The sequence below is a fragment of the Microcaecilia unicolor genome, chromosome 3, assembly GCF_901765095.1.
Source record: "Microcaecilia unicolor chromosome 3, aMicUni1.1, whole genome shotgun sequence".
Classification (NCBI taxonomy): Eukaryota; Metazoa; Chordata; class Amphibia; order Gymnophiona; family Siphonopidae; genus Microcaecilia; species Microcaecilia unicolor.
In genome coordinates, this window is record NC_044033.1 from 264,780,328 (window position 1) to 264,802,261 (window position 21,934).

Sequence of the window (21,934 nt, forward strand, 5' to 3'; positions counted from 1 at the left end):
CTTCTTTGAACCTATTCTAATTCTGCTATATCTTGTTTTTTTTTTAGATATGGCAACCAGAATTGCATGCAATACTCAAGGTGAGGTCACATCATGGAGCAATACAGAGGCATTATAATATTCTTTGTTTTATTTTCCATTCCCTTCTTAATTCCTAGTATCCTGTTTGCTTTTTTGGCCAAAGTCACACACTGAGCAGAAGATTTCAGTGCATTGTCTATGAAGACACCTAGATCTTTTTCTTATGTGCTGACTCAAAGTGGACCCTAGCATCAGATAACTATGGTTTTGATTATTCTTCCCAATGTGCATCACTTTGCATCTGTCCATGTATTTCCTAAGGTCACAATGCTCAATAAAACACAACATGAAACAAATGAAATTCACAAATACATGAAATTCAGCTCTACTGTACATCCTGTCAATGAAAACAGAATACAATTCAGTCCAGCTTTATTACACTGCTTACAGCTGCATGATCAGAATAAGCGAGGTTACTAACCTGTAGCAGGTATTCTCCGAGGAAAGCAGGCTGATTGTTCTCACGATTGGGTGACATACGACAGCAGCCCCAGGATCGGAAGATCTTCCTAGCAACAAGTTTTGCTAGCCCCCGCGTGTACATGTGCACCGTGCATGCGCGACCGTCTTCCTGCCCACAGCGCGAGCGTGCCCCTCAGTCAAATAGAAAGCAAAAGACAAGGGAAGACACAACTCCAAAGGGGAGGAGGGCGGGTTTGTGAGAACAATCAGCCTGCTGTCCTCGGAGAATACCTGCTACAGGTTAGTAACCTCGCTTTCTCCGAGGACAAGCAGGCTGCTTGTTCTCACGATTGGGGTATCCCTAGCCCCCAGGCTCACTCAAAACAAAAATTGGTCAATTGGTACTCGCAACGGCGAGGACATAACTGAGATTGACCTAAATAGAAACAGCTGAGAGTGCAGCCTGGAACAGAATAAAAATGGGCCTAGGGGGGTGGAGTTGGATTCTAAACCCCAAACAGATTCTGCAGCACCGACTGCCCAAACCGACTGTCGCGTCGGGTATCCTGCTGTAGGCAGAATTGAGATGTGAATGTGTGGACAGAAGACCACGTCGCAGCCTTGCAAATTTCCTCAATAGTGGCTGACTTCAAGTGGGCCACTGACGCTGCCATGGCTCGAACACTATGAGCCGTGACATGACCCTCAAGAGTCAGCCCAACTTGGGCATAAGTGAAGGAAATGCAATCTGCTAGCCAATTTGAGATGGTGCGCTTCCTGACAGCCACTCCCCTTCTATTGGGGTCAAAAGAAACAAACAACTGGGCGGACTGTCTGTGTGGGCTTGTCCGCTCCATATGGAAGGCCAATGCTCGCTTGCAGTCCAATGTGTGCAACTGACGTTCCGCAGGGCGGGTATGAGGACGGGGAAAGAATGTTGGCAAGACAATTGACTGGTTCAGATGGAACTCCGACACCACCTTCAGCAAGAACTTAGGGCGAGTGCGGAGGACTACTCTATTATGATGAAATTTCGTATAAGGCATGAAGCTCACTGACTCTGCGAGCTGAAGTAACTGCCACCAAGAAAAGGACCTTCCAGGTCAAGTACTTCAGATGGCAAGAATTCAGTGGCTCAAAAGGAGATTTCATCAGCTAGGTGAGAACGACATTGAGATCCCATGACACTGTAGGAGGCTTGACAGGGGGCTTTGACAAAAGCAAACCTCTCATGAAGCGAACAACTAAAGGCTGTCCCGAGATAGGCTTACCCTCTACACGATAATGAAAAGCACTAATTGCGCTAAGATGAACTCTTACAGAGTTAGTCTTGAGAACAGACTCGGAAAAGTGCAGAAGGTATTCAAGCAGGGTCTGTGTAGGACAAGAACGAGGTTCTAGGGCTCTGCTGTCACACCAGACGGCAAACCTCTTCCACTTGAAAGAATAACACCTCTTCGTGGAATCTTTTCTGGAAGCAAGCAAGACTCGAGAGACACCCTCAGAAAGACCCAAGGAGGCAAAGTCTACGCTCTCAACATCCAGGCCGTGAGAGCCAGGGACTGGAGGTTGGGATGCAGAAGGGCCCCCTCGTTCTGAGTTATGAGGGTTGGAAAACACTCCAATCTCCACGGTTCTTCGGAGGACAACTCCAGAAGAAGAGGGAACCACATCTGACGCGACCAGAAGGGAGCGATCAGAATCATGGTTCCACGATCCAGCTTCAGTTGCAGCAAAGTTTTCCCTACCAAGGGTATGGGAGGAAATGCGTACAGAAGGCCCTTCCCCCAATGAAGGAGAAAGGCATCCGACGCTAGTCTGCCATGGGCCTGACGTCTGGAACAGAACTGAGGGACCATGTGGTTGATCTGAGTGGCAAAAAGATCTACCAAGGGGGTGCCCCACGCTTGAAAGATCTTGCGTACTACTCTCGTTGAGAGACCACTCGTGAGGTTGCATTATCCTGCTCAACCTGTCGGCCAGACTGTTGTTTACGTCTGCCAGATACGTGGCTTGGAGAAATATGCCATGCTGGCGAGCCCAAAGCCACATCCTGACGGCTTCCTGACACAGGGGGCGAGATCTGGTGTCCCCCCTGCTTGTTGATGTAGTACATAGGAACCTGATTGTCTGTCTGAATTTGAATAATTTGATGAGACAGCCGATCTCTGAAAGCCTTTAGTGCGTTCCAGACCGCTCGCAACTCCAGGAGATTGATCTGAAAACTTGTTTCCTGGAGGAACCAACTCCCTTGAGTGTGAAGCCCATCAACATGAGCTCCCCACCCCAGGAGAGACGCATCCGTCGTCAGCTCTTTTTGCGGCTGAGGAATTTGAAAAGGACGTCCCAGGGTCAAATTGGAGCGAACTGTCCACCAATGAAAGGAGGTGAGAAAACTTGTGGACAGTTGGATCATGTCCTCTAGATTTCCCGCAGCCTGAAACCACTGGGAAGCTAGGGTCCACTAAGCGGATCGCCTGTGAAGACGGGCCATGGGAGTCACATGAACTGTGGAGGCCATGTGGCCGAGCAATCTCAACATCTGCTGAGCTGTGATCTGCTGAGACGCTCGTACCCAGGAAACAAGGGACAGAAGATTGTCTGTCCTCATCTCGGGAAGGTAGGCATATGAGCAGTCTGAGAGTCTAGCAAAGCTCCTACAAAATTCGAGTCTTTGTACTGGAAGAAGGTGGGACTTTGGATAATTTATCACAAACCCTAGTAGCTCCAGGAGTTGAATAGCCATCTGCATGGACTGTAGAGCTCCTACCTTTGAGGTGTTCTTTACCAGCCAATTGTTGAGATAAGGGAACACATGCACTCCCAGCCTGCTTAGAGACGCCGCTACAACCACCAGGCATTTTGTGAACACCCTGGGCGCAGAGGCGAGACCAAATGGTAGCACACAGTACTGAAAAATACTGTGTTCCCAGACGGAATCGAAGATACTGTCTGTGAGCTGGAAGTATCTGGATGCGAGTATAAGAATCCTTTAAGTCCAGAGAGCATAGCCAATCGTTTTTCTGAACCATGGAAAGAAGGGTGCCCAGGGAAAACATCCTGAACTTTTCTCGGACCAGATATTTGTTCAGGGCCCTTAGATCTAGAATGGGACGCATCCCCCGTTTTCTTTTCCACAAGGAAGTACCTGGACTAGAATCCCAGCCCTTCCTGCCCCGGTGGCACGGGCTCGACCGCATTGGCTCTGAGAAGGGCAGAGAGTTCCTCTGCAAGTACCTGCTTGTGCTGGAAGCTGAAGGACTGAGCTCCCGGTGGGCAATTTGGAGGTTTGGAGATCAAATTGAGGGAGTATCCTTGCCGGACTATTTGTAGAACCCACCGGTCGGTTACAAGAGGCCACCCCTTTGGTGAAAAAACTTTAACCTCCCCCCGACCGGCAGATCATCCGGGCACAGACACTTTTCTCTCGGCTATGCTCGCCTGGAGCCAGTCAAAAGCCCGTCCCTTGCTTTTGCTGGGGAGCTGCATGGACCTGAGGAGGCGCACGCTGTTGACGTGAACGAGCGCGCTGGGGCTTAGCCTGAGCAGGCTGGAGAGAAGGTGGATTGTACCTACGCCTATTAGAACCATAGGGCACACTCCTTCTTCCCCCGTAAAAACGTCTACCTGAAGAGGTAGATGCTGAAGGCGTCCGGTGGGAGAGCTTGTCGAATGCGGTGTCCGCTGGTGGAGCTATTCTACCACCTGTTCAATGCGCTCACCAAAAATTTTATCCCCCCGGCAAGGAGCATCCGCAATCCGCTGCTGGACTCTATTCTCCAGGTCAGAGGCACGCAGCCATGAGGAGTCTGCGCATCACTATACCTTGAGCAGCAGCCCTGGACACAACATCAAAAGTGTCGTAAACACCCCTGGACAGGAATTTTCAACACGCCTTCAGCTGCCTGACCACCTCCTGAAAAGGCTTGGCCTGCTCCGACGGGAGCTTATCGACCAAGTCCGTCAGCTGCCTCACATTGTTCCGCAAGTGGATGATCATGTAGAGCTGGTACGACTGAATCTTGGACACGCGCATAGCAGAATGGTAAGCCTTCCTCCCAAAAGAGTCTAGAGTCCTAGACTCCCACCACGGGGGCGCCGAGGCGTACTCTCTAGTACTCTTGACTTTTTTGAGAGCCTGATCCACAACTCGAGAGTCATGAGGCAACTGGGTCTTCATCAACTCTGGGTCCCCGTGGATCCGATACTGGGACTCAATCTTTTTAGGGATAGTGGGATTACTTAAGAGTTTCGTCCAGTTCGCCATCAATGTCTGTTTCAGGACATTATGAAGGGGAACCGAGGACGACTCCTTAGATGGCGAAGGATAGTCCAGGACCTCGAACATCTCAGCCCTGGGCTCGTCCTCAGTAGCCACTGGGAAGGGAATGGCCGTACACATTTCCCGGACAAATGAAGAGAAAGACAGACTCTCAGGGGGAGAAAAGCTTTCTCTCTGGGGAAGGAGTGGGTTCAGAAGGGAGACCACAAGACTCCTCGTCAGAGAAGTATCTTGAGTCTTCCTCTGCCTCCCACGAGGCCTCACCTTCGGTATCGGACACAAGTCACAAACTTCAGTCCGAAGCCGAGCCCGTCTCGACGCGGAGGAACTAGGTCCTCGATGGTGGTGTCGAGAAGAAGACTCCAGCGGCGACGAAGCTCCCTCCAGCGACGTCGACGGGGAGTCAACTTGAATGGCAGCGGACGCCAGTGCCGCACCACGGGCAGGGAGCCAGCTGCTGCATCTCTCGACGGTACCGGAGGCGCAAGCACCCCTGGTACCAGATCAGATGAACGCAGCAGCCTTTCCAGGATACCTGGAAGGATGGCCTCGAGGCGCTCGTCCAGAGTGGCTGTCGAGCAAGGCTGTGGGGCCGGTACCGGCAACGATGTCAGAGCCTGTCTGGAGCGAGGAGGCGGCACCAGGTTGTCTGGAGCACAGTGCATAGACACCTCTTGTATAGAGGGTGAGCAATCCTCTCGGCGTCGACGCTTCTCGGGTGCCGACTCCCTCGGTATCCCGGAGCTCTCGGTACTGTGATGGGAAGATGACGATGCTTCTTCGCCTTTGCGCGAACCACGCCAGCGGTACCGCCCGTGGAATCCAAACGTCTCCTCGGGGCCGGGTCCGAAGGTGGTCGGTCCCGGGGGGCCTGTAAAGCAGGAGCCCTCGAGGCAGGTGGAGACCCACTCGATGGCTCACTGCTACCAGCATGGGATCTCTGGACAGCCATCACCTGCACTCCTGACGTCGATGCACCCTCCGATGCCAACATCGATAACGGCGATGACCTTGGTACCGATGGCTCTGTCGACGTCGAAGGACCGGACCTGGTTCCGAACAGCAAGTCCCACTGAGCCAATCTCGCCGCCTGGGTCCTCTTCTTGAGCTGAAGACACAGCGTGCAGGCGTTGGGACAATGACCCGCTCCCAAACACTGAAGACACGAAACGTGTCTGTCAGTCAGCGAGATGGTCCGGTTGCATCGCGTGCACTTCTTGAACCCGCTGGTAGGCTTTGAGGACATGGGCAGAAATCGTGCCAGCGAGGTCAAAGTCCGCGATGATGCCGAAAAAGCACCAAAAAAGGGAGAAAACCCGTACGGGCGGCCAAAATGGCCGCTACCGAAAAAGAAAGGAAACTTAGAGGAAAAAACCTTAAAAACTACAGGAAAACTAACTTTTTTTTTTTTTTTTCGAAAACAAAGAAAAAGACGAGCGAACTCATCAAGAACACCGACAAGCGGCGAAAAAACGCAGCGGGGGCCTCTCTGGGGCACAGACCGACTGTAAACAGCCGATCCGAGCTGCGGAAAAAAAAGAGACTGAGGGGCACGTTTGTGCTGCGGGCGGAAAGACGGTCACGCATGTACACGCGGGGGCTAGCAAAACTTGTTGCTAGGAAGATCTTCCGATCCTGGGGCTGCAGTCGGACGTCACCCAATTGTGAGAACAAGCAGCCTGCTTGTCCTCGGAGAAAGAGTAATTAAACAAAAGAATCCACATTTTAAGAGAGCCTTGAACAAATTTTGGCCTCTAAGATGACTTGCATCTACAACATACCTGCACACGTTGGTGATGTCTGCACCTGAGTATCCTTCCATATTTTCTGCTATGGTTTCAAGGTCAACATCATTAGCCAGTTCTAGCTCTCGTAGATTGATTCGCAATAGCTCCTCCCTTCCTTTTGCTAGGAATAAGAGATTTAAAAAAAATTAACTCTCTGGCAATGTACAAGATAAAGCCGTTGATAAAATCCCTCCTCAAGAGCTTGCAATCTGAAATCTGAGTGCATAAAACTGGATGTTAAGTAATTTACTCAGCATCATATCATAAGTCATGTAACAAATTCAATAGGTCCTATTTGGCACCTTTTTATGCTAACCACCACGCTATATTGACAGTTCACTAACTTGGAATCCAGACAAACATTTGTTACCAGGGCAAGATGTAAACTGCTAATGTACCTATTTATTTTAGAGCATCCTTCTTCTCTGATTTGATTTTTGTTTAAAAAAAAAATAAGCAAAATGGAAACTCAGTCCTTAAAGAAGTATCATGGCAAGGCAGTACTACGATTACATGTCTATCATTTTTTTTTGTTAAGATCTAATAGTGACTAGCATGCTTTAATGGCCTGTGTAGAACAAGAACAAATCAGGTTCCCCCTTAAGTACATTCCCTCATAGGGTCACCTTAACAGAGTTCTAGCTCTACAGTACACTGCTTTGCCAGGAGGGCATGGTCCAGTCAGGGGGAGGTAAAAACCTAGAGCACGAAGAAACAGCCATTCATTGTAGACTTCCACAAGTTCAGAATAATGAACCAGAAGAGTGGCCATGGTAGAAAGTTCTCAACTGAATATCATGCATTACTGATCTTGTAGCTTAACAGAAACCAGGCTCTTCCTTGTCTGTTAAATGATGGCCTTTAAAGTGATACTCCTATGTACATGTGGACTCAGTGTAGCTTGGCAGGAACCATTCCCTTTGTATTGAAACTGAGTTACAAAAGGATTATGTTTGTTCCCGAGTACCAGGCCTGTCATAAAGGACAGACCTTGGTATATAACTGATGCACAACCCAATAGAAAGTTCTACTTTATACTATGGTTTGGCAGCATCTGTACCTCACTCAGCCTGCTCAATCACACGTTTTACTGTATGAGGGTATCCAGTTTTTTTTTAATTTACTTTTTCTCTCACATGATCCATTCTGAATTTTATTTTTCTTTTCATACTATTGAAATGCTTTTGATCTCACTGTTGGATAGCATTTGCCATAGGCTGGATTCAAGGAGAGCCTGCGAGGGAATCTGTGGGACCGTTAGATCACGAAGGAGCAAAAGGGGTGCTCAGGGAGAACAAGGCCATAGCAGAGAAACTGAATGAATTCTTTGCTTCGGTCTTTATGGAAGATGTAAAAGATCTGCCTGTACTAGAATTTGTTTTCAAGGGTGATGATGCAGAGGAACCTGGAAGATGTACTGAGCCAAATTGGCAAATTAAAGAGTAGTAAATCACCTGGACCAAATGGCATACAAAGGGTATTCAAAGAACTCAAGCATGAAATTGCTAATCTGCTGTTAGTAATATGTAACCTGTTGTTAAAATCATCCGTAGTACCTGAAGATTGGAGGGTGGCCAATTTGACGCAGATTTTTAAGGGTTCTAAGGGTAATCTGGGAAATTATAGACCAGTAAGCCTGATGTCAGTGCCAGGCAAAATAGTGGAAACTATTATAAAGAATAGAATTACAGAACAAGTAGCCAAACATGGTTTAATGGGACAGAGTCAGCCTGGGTTCAGCCAAGGGAAGTCTTGCCTCACCAATTTGCTTCATTTCTTTGAAGGCGTGAATAAACATGTGGATAAAGGTGAGCTGGTTGATGTAGTGTATCTAGATTTTTAAAAAGCTTTTGATAAAGTTCCTCATGAGAGACTCCTGAGAAAATTAAAGAGTCATGGGATAGGAAGCAAGGTTCTGGTGTGGATTAGGAATTGGTTATTGGACAAAAAATAGAGAGTAGGGTTAAATGGTCATTTCTCTCAATGGAGGAGGGTGAACAGTGAAGTGCCGCAGGGATCTGTACTGGGACTGGTGCTACTTAACATATTTATAAATGATATGGAAATCGAAATGACGAGTGAGGTGATCAAATTTGCAAATGATACAAAACTATTCAAGGTTGTTAAAACACGTGCGGACTGTGAAATACTGCAGGAAGACCTTAGGAAATTGGAAGACTGGGCATCCAAGAAGCAGATGAAATTTAATGTGGACAAATGCAAGGTGATGCAAATTTGACAGAATAATCCGAATCATTGTTACCTGATACTAGGGTCCACCTTAGTGGTCAGCGCTCAAGAAAAAGATCTGGGTGTCACTGTAGATAATACGCTAAAATCTTCTGCTCAGTGTGGACCAGCGGCCAAAAAGCAAATAGGATGCTAGGAATTATTAGGAAAGGGATGGTGAATAAGACTGAAAACATTATAATGACTTTGTATTGCTCCATGGTACGTCCTCATCTGAGTACTGCGATCAGTTCTGGTCGTCGTATCTCAAAAAAGATATTGCAGAATTAGAAAAGGTTCAAAGACGAGCAACCAAAACGATAAAGGGGATGGAACTCCTCTTGTATGAGGAAATGCTAGAGGTTAGGGCTCTTCAGCTTGGAAAACAGACAGATGTGGGGAGATATGATTGAGGTCTACAAAATCCTGAGTGGAGTAGAACAAGTAGAAGTAAATCGATTTTTTACTAGTTCCAAAAGTACGAAGACTAGGGGACACTCGAGGAAGTTACATGGAAGTACTTTTAAAACAAATAGGAGGAAATATATTTTCACTCAATGAATAGTTAAGCTCTGGAACTCTCTGCCGGAGGATGTGGTAACAGCGGTTAGCGTATCTGGGTTTAAAAAAGGAACAAATTCCTGGAGGAAAAGTCCATAGTCTGCTATTGAGGCAGACATGGGAAGCAACTGCTTGCCCTGGAATTTGTAGTATGGAATGTTGCCATGATTTGGGTTTCTGCCAGGTACTTGTGACCTGGCTTGGCCACTGTTTGGAAAACAGGATAGTGGGCTAGATGGACCATTGGTCTGACCCAGTATGTTCTTATACTTAGTGGTCTTTCAATATGTCCTCAGCCCTTGAAACCTCACTACATGATATCTTGTTACACTGGCTGAAAATACTGGATGTGAAGGACAGTTTTAGACTAGATTTCTTCTGCTGCAGAGTTGTCAACAGTGAGATGAGATTGAGGCTGTCTCAGATAGGACACCTCTGACTTTCCAAGATTCCACAGGGTTTGGCCCTTTTATGTTAATATCTCTATGTACCCATTGGAGTCTATTTTAAAACTGGGCATTTTTTAAATAAATAGATTAGATGTAGATGATATTCAGCAGATGCTATTTGTTTTGGATGCACCAGATACAGCTTCTTTAAAAATACCATTTTGGAAGCTCAGATCAGATGTATTCTATGTATTTAAAAGACAGCCAGCATGGTTAAGTGAAAGACTATAAAAGCCACAAAAACATTAAAAAAATGGAAAAAGGATCCAAATGAAGAAAACAAGCAGCAGCATAAGCACTGGTAAGTTAGATGTAAAGCATTGATAAAAAAAAAGGCTAAAAGAGAATTTTGAAGAGAAACTTGCCATGGGGCAAAAACTCATAGTAATAACTTATTCAAGTATATCAGAAGCAGAAAGCCTGTGAGGGAATCAGTGGAACCATTAGATCATCAAGGTATAAAAGGGGCACTCAGGGAGGACAAGGCCATAGCGGAAAGACAATGAATTCTTTGTTTCAGTCTTTACTGAAGAGGATGTAAGATCTACTTGTGCCAGAAATGGTTTTCAAGGGTGACAACATAGGCTAACTGAAACAAATCTTGGTGAACCTGATAGATATTTTGGTACAATGCAAAACATTTATGGATGATGTACTGAGCCAAACTGACAAGTTAAAAAGAGTAGTAAATCAAATAAATAACTCAAACATGAAATTTCTGACCTATTCGTGATCTGTAACCTGTCATTAAAATGGTCTGTACCTGAAGACTGGAAGGTGGCCAATATAACGTCAAAAATTTTTTTTTTAAGTTTTCAGGGGTGATCTGGGAAAATACAGACCAGTAAGCCTGACGTCAGTGCTGGCATAATGACAGAAACATAGTAACATAGTAGATGACGGCAGAAAAAGACCTGCACGGTCCATCCAGTCTGCCCAACAAGATAAACTTATTTTTGTGTATAACCTACCTTGATTTGTACCTGTCCTCTTCAGGGCACAGACCATATAAGTCTGCCCAGCACTATCCCTGCCTCCCAACCACCAGCCCCACCTCCCACCACCGGCTCTGGCACAGACCGTAAAAGTCTGCCCAGCGCTATCCCCGCCTCCCAACCACCAGTCCCGCCTCCCACCACCGGCTCTGGCACAGACCGTATAAGTCTGTCCAGCACTATCCCCGCCTCTCAACCACCAGCCCTGCCTCCCACCACCGGCTCTGCCACCCAATCTCGGCTGAGGATCCATTCCTTCTGAACAGGATTCCTTTATGTTTATCCCACGCATGTATCACCTTATTGGTGCTTGATATGGAAGCTTGACTGTCCCATTTGCAATTTCACGGATCATTGGCCAACCATGGTGTGGACCATCGGTGGTGACTCTTTTCACGTGGACTAACCTGTGATTTGCCTAGTCTCATCAGTTCATGATACATCTGTGGCTGTTGGTGCATTGTTTTGGAGCTTTTGTTCTTGACTGAATCTTCTAACATTTAAATCTCCATGTATACGATATTTCCTCATATTTCAGAAGAACTTAGCTTATATCTTGCGGACCGAACACCAAGATGGGTCGTGTTTTGGCAATTAAAATTCAATGCGAAGAAATGCAAAGTGATGCACTTAGGGAGTAGAAATCCACGGGAGATGTATGTGTTAGGCGGGGAGAATCTGATAAGTACCGACGGGGAGAGGGATCTTGGGGTGATAGTATCTGAGGATCTGAAGGCAACGAAACAGTGTGACAAGGCGGTGACCGTAAGTAGAAGGTTGCTAGGCTGTATAGAGAGGGGAGTGACCAGCAGAAGAAAAGAGGTTTTAATGCCCCTGTATAAGTTATTGGTGAGGCCCCACCTGGAGTATTGTGTTCAGTTCTGGAGGCCGTATCTTGCTAAGGATGTAAAAAGAATTGAAGCGTTGCAAAGAAAAGCTATGAGAATGGTACGGGATTTGTGTTACAAGACGTATGAGGAGAGACTTGCTGACCTGAACATGTATACCCTGGAAGAAAGGAGAAACAGGGGTGATATGGTGATACAGACATTCAAATATCTGAAAGGTATTAATCCGCAAACGAACCTTTTCCGGAGATGGGAAGGCGGTAGAACTAGAGGGCACGATACGAGATTGAAGGGGGGCAGACTCAAAAAAAATGTCAGGAAGTATTTTTTCACGGAGAGAGTGGTGGATGCTTGGAATGCTCTCCTGCAGGAGGTGGTGGAGAGGAAAACAGTAACGGAATTCAAACATGCGTGGGATAAACATAAAGGAATCCTGTTCCGAGGGAATGGATCCTCAGAAGCTTAGCTGAGATTAGGTGGCAGAGCCGGTGGTGGGAGGCGGGGCTGGTGGTTGGGAGGCGAGGATATTGCTGGGCAGACTTATACGGTCTGTGCCCTGAAAATGACAGATACAAATCAAGGTAAGGTATACACAAAAAGTAGCACATATGAGTTTATCTTGTTGGGCAGACTGGATGGACCATGCAGGTCTTTTTCTGCCGTCATCTACTATGTTACTATGCATGTTTGAATTCCGTTACCATTTTCTTTTCCACCACCTCCTGCGGGAGGGCATTCCAAGCATCCACTACTCTCTCCGTGAAAAAATACTTCCTGACATTTTTCTTGAGTCTGCCCCCCTTCAATCTCATTTCATGCCCTCTAGTTCTACCACCTTCCCATCTCCGGAAAAGGTTCTTTTGCGGATTAATACCTTTCAAATATTTGAACGTCTGTATCATATCACCCCTGTTTCTCCTTTCCTCCAGGGTATACATGTTCAAGTCAACAAGTCTCTCCTCATACGTCTTGTAACGCAAATCCCATACCATTCGCGTAGCTTTTCTTTGCACCGCTTCCATTTTTTTTTTTAACATCCTTCGCAAGATACGGCCTCCAAAACTGAACACAATACTCCAGGTGGGACCTCACCAACGTCCTATACAGGGGTATTAAAAGCTCTTTTCTTCTGCTGGTCACACCTCTCTCTATACAGCCTAGCAATCTTCTAGCTAAGGCCACCATTCTGATTGGTGTATCTCGAAAAAAGACATAGCAGAAGTAGAAAAGTTCATAGAAAGGCAACCAAAATGATTAAGGGGATGCAGCTGTAATCAAATGAGGAAAGACTTAAGAGGTTAGGAATCTTCTGCTTGGAGAAGAGACAGCTAAGAGGGATATGAAAGAGAACCACAAAATCCTGAATGGGGTAGAACAGGTAAATGTGAATTATTAAGCTTTCAAAAAGTACAATGACTAGGGGACACTCCATGAAGCTAAGCTCTGGAACTCACTGCTGAAGAATGTGGTGGTAGCAGGGGAGGGGCTGGAGGGAGATGAAGATGTGCTGGACCAGGAGGGAGCTGGAGATGAAGATGTGCTAGGCCAGGAAGGAATTGGAGGGACATGGAGATGTGCTGGGCCAGGAGGGGGGGGGGGGCATTGGAGGGAGATGGAGATGTGCTGGACAGATGTGTGTATGGTAGGGAGGGGGGAGTTGGACCTGCCATTAAGGGGAGACAAGAGGGTAGAAAGAGACCAGACTGGGGGAGGGAAGAGACAGAGATCACATTGGGGGGGGGGGGGGGGGGTGGAATAGAACAGAAGAGGAGAGGTGATGGACCCACAGACAGAGAGAAGTTATGCCAGACCATGAGGGGGGCAGGGGATAGAGAGATAAATACTGGACCTGTAAGGTATGGGAGGAAGGGAAGAGAGAGGGAACAGACAGGGCACACACAAGAAATGCTGGGCATGGAATAAGGGACACAGGGCAAAGCTGGAAAAGGGATAGATAGGGACGCTAAGAAGGCAGATGCAGAACAGGAACACAAATGAGAGATGCTGGACAGGATAGCTGGGATGCAGAGATAAGATGGATGGGAGACGTGGAGAGAGAAGAAATGTGAAATAGGAGATCCAGGAAAAGGAGAAGAGACACAGACCGAATCAAATGTAAAAATAAAATGGTCAGACTACAAAAGGTAGAAAAAAAATTATTTATTTTTGAATTTATCGGTTGTGGAAAATATGCATCTCTGATATTTTGTATTTCTATTTCTCTAGTATTGCTGTATATGCAGAGTCTGAGTCCTTGTGTTTTCCAGTTCAGATTTTGCCTTTGTATCTCTATTACTGGTCTGTGATTCCTTGTTTCATATTTGTTGATAGTCTATCTGTGCTTCGCATGTGTGAGCAAGGTGCGTTATTCTGCTAGGCTAGCATTTTGTAGAGATCTGTAGCAGTCCCGTTTGTTCTTTTTTTCTCACTAATGTACTGGGGTTTTAGAGTATTGTGTAATATTTACAGTGCTGCCTTTTCACAGATAAGGTTGTTTCTCTTTGTGTCCTGGGAGTTAGTTCTGTTATGGTACAGTAAGGTTCTGAGTGTGTTTCTGCATGAGTTTGTGCTTAGTGTTTTGCAGTGGAGGGACTGTGTGTTGGCCTTACTGAAGTGACTTCAAAACTTTAATTTTAATTTGTCATAACATCAGACAGGGTTTGTGAAATAACCAAATGTACATATGTGTGGCAACTTTTACAGTAATGGGGGAATTTTAAAGTACTTTGCCCACATACCTGGATCTTTGCTTAGTTAATTAATATATTTTTTATATTCTCTTCTATGTTATGAGAATTTGACTCCTAATTGTAGCAGACTTGAACTGAATAATTTCTGGTTATTTTCATTGATACTAGGTTTCCTATGATAGCATTATGCTTATTTGCATTAGTTTTTCTGTACAAGTTTTGTTTGATTGGTCTTTATTTTAAAACACACCTTGTCAACAAGGGGCAGGGCTAGGAGGGGTGGGGACCCCCACCAAACTGGTCTGCACAGGGCCCCGCAGTTGCTAAGACCGGCCCTGCCACCAAAAACCTACTATACCCAACTGTACATCACTACAATAGCCCTTATGGCTGCAGGTGTCACCTATACGTGGGTACAGTAGGTTTTTGGTGGGTTTTGGAGGGCTCACACATTCCACAACAAGTGTAACAGAGTGGGATATGAGCCTGGGTTCCTTTCTCTACAGTCCACTGCGCCAACCACTACGTTATTCCAAGGACCTGCTTGCTACTCTTAATAGGACTGACCATAACATATGAAGCAGATGTCAGAGGCTGTTATGTACTGTTTCTTTCATATCTTTGATGGTGGGTCAGTGACCCCTTGGGGAATTAAGGGGAGGGGGTTATGTCTTAATCCCTCCAGTGGCTATTTGGTCATTTAGGGCACCTTTCTGTGACTTAGTCGTGATTGAAACAGGTGTAGACCAAAATGTCTTAACTTTTAGCCCTGGATGTTTTTGCTTTGTTCAATTACGGCAGAAAAATGTCCAAGTTTTGGGAATGCCCAAATCAAGCCCCCAGACGCCACCTTGTGATTTGGACACACTGCATACGAACTGCATAGAAAGCCTTAATAAAAATGGATTTTGAAAATAGTGATTTGAATGTTTTGGCTGCTGCTTTGTGCCGCTTCTTGGACGTTTTTCTGTTTTGAAAATGAGCCTCAGTGTACACAGTTGATGTCATAGGAGCCAACTTTTTAAAATGGCATAAATTACCAACTGGTCAAGCTGTCTTTAAATGAAGAGCACAGAAGGTGGTGCACACACAGGGAGGACGTGGGTAAAAGACATTTCCTGTTGGAAAATACATGAGATAAACATCCATTTTGGACTGTATGAGCTGGACGTCGCCATTGTGACTTGGATGTCCTTTTGAAATTGCCCCTCCATGTGTCTTAGGGGAGTTCAATTTGTACTTTCACCCTTCCTCTGTCATTTCAGCAACATGACCGTTTTCTGTTTAATGCCATGACTGCCTTTGGTTTTTAGCAAATTGTTTCAAAACCCATTCAAAACAGGGTATGTGTTGGATCTTGCGATTCTGAGCTCCTTCACTTGCAATGTGGATTCAGGTCCAGAAGTTATCTTTATTGCATGGTTGGACCATATGCTAATTGAATTTACTTTGTGAGACTGTCTTCTCAGCATTGTTTGACTTCTAATCTACATTGTAAAAAAATAAGACCTCATACTGATGTGCCTTTTTTGGCTAGACTATAGATCCCCCATCTTTCAGAGAGCCCTAATGTTGATGTTAATGATGCACTGGCCCTGTGGAATTCTACTTTGACACAAACTTTGGACCAGATTGCTCAAAAAAGAGATGATTTCTCATTCTTTTCCCAACCCTATCTCCTAGTTTAATAACACCTTAAACAGTCCTGAAGTGTGAACTACAACGCTCATTAGCCTGCATGTCTGACATTGCTGCCTGGATGTCTCACTGCCATCGGAAACTAAACATGACCAAGACTGAGCTTCTTATCTTTCCCCCTAAACCAACCTCTCTCCTCTTCTTCCATTCTCTGTCTTTATGGATAACACTCTCATTCTCCTTGTCTTATCAACTCGTAGCTTTGGGGTCATCTTTGACTTCTCTCTCTTTCTCTCACATATTCAACAGCCTGCTAAAACCTGTTTCTTTCTCTGTATCACCAAAAATTGTCCTTTCCTTTCTGAGCACACTACCATAACCCTTATCCACACTCTTATAACCTCTCGCTTAGACTACTGCAAGTTGCTTCTTACAGGTCTCCCACTAAGCCATCTCACTCCCCTTCAATCTGTTCAAAATTCTGCGTCACGACTTATATTCCACCAGTGTTGCTATGCTCATATTAGCCCTATCCTCAAGTCACTTCATTGGCTCCTTATCCATTTCCACATATAATTCAAACTCTTCTTATTGACTTACAAGTGCATTAACTCTGCAGTTCCTCAGTACCTCTCCACTATTATCTCTCTCTACACTCCTCCCTGGGAACTTCATTCACTGGGTAAATCTCTCTTATCTGCACCCTTCTCCTCCACTACTAACTCCAGACTCTGTTTCTTTTATCTTGCTGCACCATATGCCTGGAACAGACTTCCTGAGCCAGTATGTCAAGCTCAGTCTCTGGCCGTCTTCAAATCTAGGTTGAAAGTCCACCTTTTTGATGCCACTTTTAACTCCTAACCCTTACTCACTTTTTCAGTACCCATGTTTTATCATTCCCACCTTGGTAATTCCCTTATTTGTCCTGTTTGTCTGTCCTAATTAGATTGTAAGCTCTGTAGAGCAGAGACTGTCTCATGTTCAAGTGTACAGTACTGTATACGTCTAGTAGCACTATAGAAATGATAAGTAGTAGTAGTAGTAGCAGCAGCAGTAGTAGAGAGGGTCTGGAGGGTGACACATTCAGAAGAGAACAGGGAATCCTTTCTTTTGAGACTGAATGTAAGTACGCGTGTGAGTTACAGTAATATGAAAGAGTATTCTTCCACCCCTCCTGATTTTCCCTATTACTGCACATATGGCATACTAATTGGCTTCTGATCTTTAAACAAAATGTAACAGACAAATGGGACCCGAGTAAAGCGTAGTTTTAAAATTATTACTTCATTTGTTTAAAGAAGAAGGTTATCCAACACCTGTATCACCGGTGGAAAAGTAACTGCCCCTAAACTTAATACCTGGTTGCAATAATTGGATTTTTTTTAATTTAGATTTTGCTCACAACTTTTTCAGTAGTAGCTCAAAGTGATTTACATTCAGGTACACTGAGTATTTGTTATGTTCTTTCTGTGAAATGCTGTATTTGCTTTATGCCAGATATAATGGGACCAGCATTGCCCAAAGAGTTCTACTTTTGACTCGTCTGTCCATAGAACCCTATCTTGAAAGCCTTGGGGATCATCCAGGTCTATTTTTGCAAATGTAAGATATGCATTGATGTTACTCTGGGATAACAGCTCTTCCATCTTGTTACTGTCCCATGAATCCCATTTTTGTCCAGTCTCTTTCTTATTGTGGAGGCAAGATTTTGTGACTTCTCAGATGAGTTTTCACTGCATCCTTGGAGTAGTTTTGGCAAGTCATTCACTCCTGGGAAGATCCACCATTGTTCCAAGTCTTCCCCATCTGAAGATAATAGCCCTCACTGTGGTTCGGTGGAGTCCCAGAGCTTTAGAAATGGTTTTGTAACAGATATAGTTCAACAACTTTTTCTCATCTTTCTGGAATTTCCTTTGATCATGGCACAGTGTTCTTGCTGAAACTTTGTGGTGACTACTTCACTCTCATGGTAAGATTCAATATATAGTGAGGCTTACATTCAACAGGTCTGACTGAAATCAAGCCTATTTTCAATCACCTGAATCTGATTATTAATTAAATTTAGTCAGTTGGTTGAGTAACTAAGAGAGCAATTATTGTTTCACATGGGTGATATGGGTGATGAACAACTTTGTTCCCTAAATAAATGAAGCAATAATTTAAAAACTGCTGTGTTTACTCATGTTCCCTTTGTCTAATATTATTTTGTTTAAAGATCAGAAATCATTCAGTGTGACAGATATACAATAATAGAGGATATTGCAGGGGGGGGGGGGGGGTAAGGGTAAATAGTTTTTCACTAGCCATAAGACAGAAGGGTTGCTGTGAGGACCTCCAGTGCAGGACAACTTAATTGGTAAGTTATTTACTGGGAAATTGTTTTTAAACCTGGGAAAAGGTAGACTTAAATAGGTAATCTCAGTGTCTTTATTTTTAAGTTACTCTGCTTATTTAGCAAAGGCAATTTAAGGAATAGGTTTGTTTGTTTAGCATTTAAAGTCTCTATTACAGTTCCATAGGCTAGCAGTTAAGGGACTATTCTAGAGTTTACCACAGCATCAGTGTAGAGAAGAGATGATAGTCACAGAAGTCCTTAAGGGTAGAACAGAGCAAAAGTTGCAAATTATCCCTGTCAACTTTTAGATGCAAGGAAAAAGCACAGGTTGAAGTGTCTGTATACAAATGCTAGAAGTCTAAAAAATAAGATAGGAGAGTGAGAGTATTGTAATGGAAGTGAATTTTAAAGATTGTTTTTCAACCCTGTCTTGAACGACCAGTGCACTCAGGGTCTGTATTGTTGATCAGAAGTAATTCTGTTTAAAAATGATTAAGTGTTACCTTAAAGGATTGCTTTTCAACCCTGCTTTTGTCCGATAATACACTCTGAAATCTTGTCTTTGACCGAAAGTGACTTTTCTTGTAAATATAAAAAACAAAGTTGGGATGCAGAAGATAAGACACAGCTCTAACTAATTTGGTATGCAAAGGGGAGGATGGTTCTTATTTCCCAGGCCCAGCTTGGCCACCTGGACTTGGGAAAGCATGTGACCACGTTAATCATTCTGTAATTTACCTTAGCTGTAATTTTCCATAGCTCTGAACATGGGCTCAGAGCCTAATAAAAAGAGAGGGCTTGTCACAGTAAGGTGGGGGTTCATCAGTGAGTAACGTACGGACTGCGCAGAGGATCTGTTGTTCCTGGTCTAAAAAGCTCCTAGCTCTCGCTGTGAACCGGGCCCCCCCAGCTGATGATAAGAGCCTGGATTATGGAGACAAGTGATGATTGTATGTGTATAATGTATTGCTTTTTTTCCTGGTCTAAGAGATGTAGAGACCAGCGATGCAATGATTGTTTATATAGCTAATCATTGTGTTTGCTTCTTTTCCTGGTCTAAGAAATGTAGAGACCAGTGATGTAATGATTGTTTTTATATAGCTAATCATTGTATATGTGCTAACCATTATATATATATATATATATATATATATATATATATTAACCATTGTAGAATTTAGCTTCCCTAATAAAGGTTTCATTTACTTATTACGAATCCAAAAGAATCCATGGTAGTTATTGAGCAGTCTGTGTTAGTGAAACAGGCTGTAAAATCCACAGCAGTACAAGTATATAGTAGCACTAAATGAAGAGGTAGATATAATAGGTATCTCAGAGACCTAGTGGAAGGACAGATCAATGGGACACTGTTAACAGGGTACAAAATATATTGAAATGATAGGGTAAAACAAATTAAGGGGGGAGGGGTTGTGCTGTATGTTAAAGAGGGAATTGAGTCAAATAAACTAAAATTTTTGCATGACGCAAACAGCAACGTGCAATCCTTACGGAGAGAAATTCCATCTGTGAAGGAAAATAATATATGTGTAGGGCTATACTATTGTCCACCAAGCCAGAACGATCAGACAGATGAAGATATATTAACAGAAATTTAAAAAGCTAGCAAATTTGGCAACAGTATAATAATGGGTGTTTTCAAATGGCAGATGATGTTTAATGTGAGCTTGTGCAAAGTGATGCATGTGGGAAAGAACCCGAACTATAGCTACGTGATACAAGGTTCCATATTAGGAGTCACTGACCAGGAAAGGGATCTAAGCATCAATATTAACAAATCTATGTAAGCCACATTGAGCCTGCAAAAAGGTGGGGGAATGTGGGATACAAATGCAATAAATAAATACGTTGAAAACCTCTGCTCAGTATGCTGCGGCGGCTAAGAAAGCAAATAAAATGTTAGGTATTATTAGGAAAGGAATGGAGAACAAAAATGAGGACGTAATAATTGCCACAGTTCGGGTACGGTGAGCCCTTGTGCAGTTCCCAGAACAGGAGTAAATGCCAGCGGGAAAACTCTGCTCCCGGAAGAGCAGTCAGAGAGGTCTGGTTCTTCACCTGTGATGACCGCTGTTCCCCAGTGGTTGAGTCCTGGGTGCTGTCGGCCGACAGGGCTTGGAGTACCAGAGCAGGAGACAGACACTTGCTTGATTGTAGCAGAAACAGGAGTCAGGCGCGTGTTTGGCTGTAACAGGAACAGGAGGAAGGTCCAGGCAGTGGCCAGCACAGCAAAGACAGGTTCAGGCTAGCAAGGTACGGGTCAGGTTCAGACCGGATCCAGGCAGGCAGCTAGCAAGGCAAGGTCTGGTTCAGGCTTCAGGTTAGCAAGGCACAGTCAGGTTCAGACTTCAGGTCCAGGCAGGCGGCTAGCAAGGCAAGGTCAGGTTCAGACTTCAGGTCCAGGCAGGCGGCTAGAAAGGCAAGTCAGGTTCAGGCTTCGGGTCCAGGCAAGTGGCTAGAAAGGCAAGGTCTGGTTCAGGCTTCGGGTCCAGGCAGGCGGCTAGCAAGGCAAGGTCAAGTTCAAGCTTCAGGTTAGCAAGGCACGGTCAGGTTCAGGCTTCAGGTCAGCAAGGCACGGTCAGGTTCAGGCTTCAGGTCTAGGCAGGCGGTCAGCAAGGCACGGTCAGGTTCAGGCTTCAGGTCTAGGCAGGCGGTTAGCAAGGCAAGGTCAGGTTCAGACTTCAGATCCCGGCAGGCGGCTAGCAAGGCAAGGTCAGGTTCAGACTTCAGATCCAGGCAGGCGGCTAGCAAGGCAAGGTCAGGTTCAGACTTCAGATCCAGGCAGGCGGCTAGCAAGGCAAGGTCAGGTTCAGGCTTCAGATCCTTCTGGGCCCAGCAATCAAGGACCTTTGCACCATTTTCACAGAATCCTGGTGCACTACATTAAAGACTTATCAAATGTAAGAGTACAGTTAAAAGAAAAGCTATGGATAAACCTTTAGTTGAACACTCAGTCAAGGCTAATCACATATTTGAAAATTATAAATTCCTGGTGATTTCTAGACCGATTATTTCATGGAGAGGAGGAGATATGTTATTTCAAATAGAACACAGGTTATGTTTAAATTTGATACATTAACCCCAATGGGGCTCAATTAAGATGGACCTTTCTGTGTTCCTATATCTGGTTGTATGTAATTTTGCCAGTTTTAACCATTCATTATTTATTATCCTTGTTATAGCCTTGCTCATTTTAAATATCATTTAATGTCATTTCTGATTTTATATTGTTACTAGGATAAAAGGCCCGTTTCAGAAACCAATGAAATGGGCGCTAGCAAGGTATTGCCTTTCTGCAATTAATGTTTTGAAAGGGATTGTTAGGCTAAATGTGTTCTCACCCTCCCTCCCTCCGAGTTGCAAGACCGTTCCCTCCCTCCAAGTTGCAGGGACGTCTCCCCCCTCCCTCCCTCCCTCCCTCCCTCCGTCCGAGTTCCAGGGTCCCCCCTCCCTCTGAGTCCCAGGGTCCTCCCCGCCTCCCTCCGAGTTACAGCAGCTGTTGATACTCCTTACTTTTTTAATGGCCGTCGTTCTCTTAGGTCCGTGATGCGTCTGACGTAACATTTCGTGGCGTACCAACGGGTTAGCGATGCGACTGGGCGAGTGTCAGTGCTCCGCC

General features: G+C 44.9%; 1 protein-coding gene across 4 annotated transcripts in view; it reads right to left on the reverse strand.

Annotated features, from left to right (window-relative positions):
• Positions 1-21,934, reverse strand: part of KATNA1 (katanin catalytic subunit A1) — a 210,729-nt gene that overhangs the window by 13,305 nt on the left and 175,490 nt on the right. For all 4 annotated transcript variants that reach the window (XM_030198056.1, XM_030198054.1, XM_030198057.1 and 1 more), the window contains one exon: positions 6,547-6,673. In XM_030198056.1, coding sequence (XP_030053916.1) covers positions 6,547-6,673 — 127 coding nt within the window. The remainder of the gene's footprint in view (positions 1-6,546; positions 6,674-21,934) is intronic.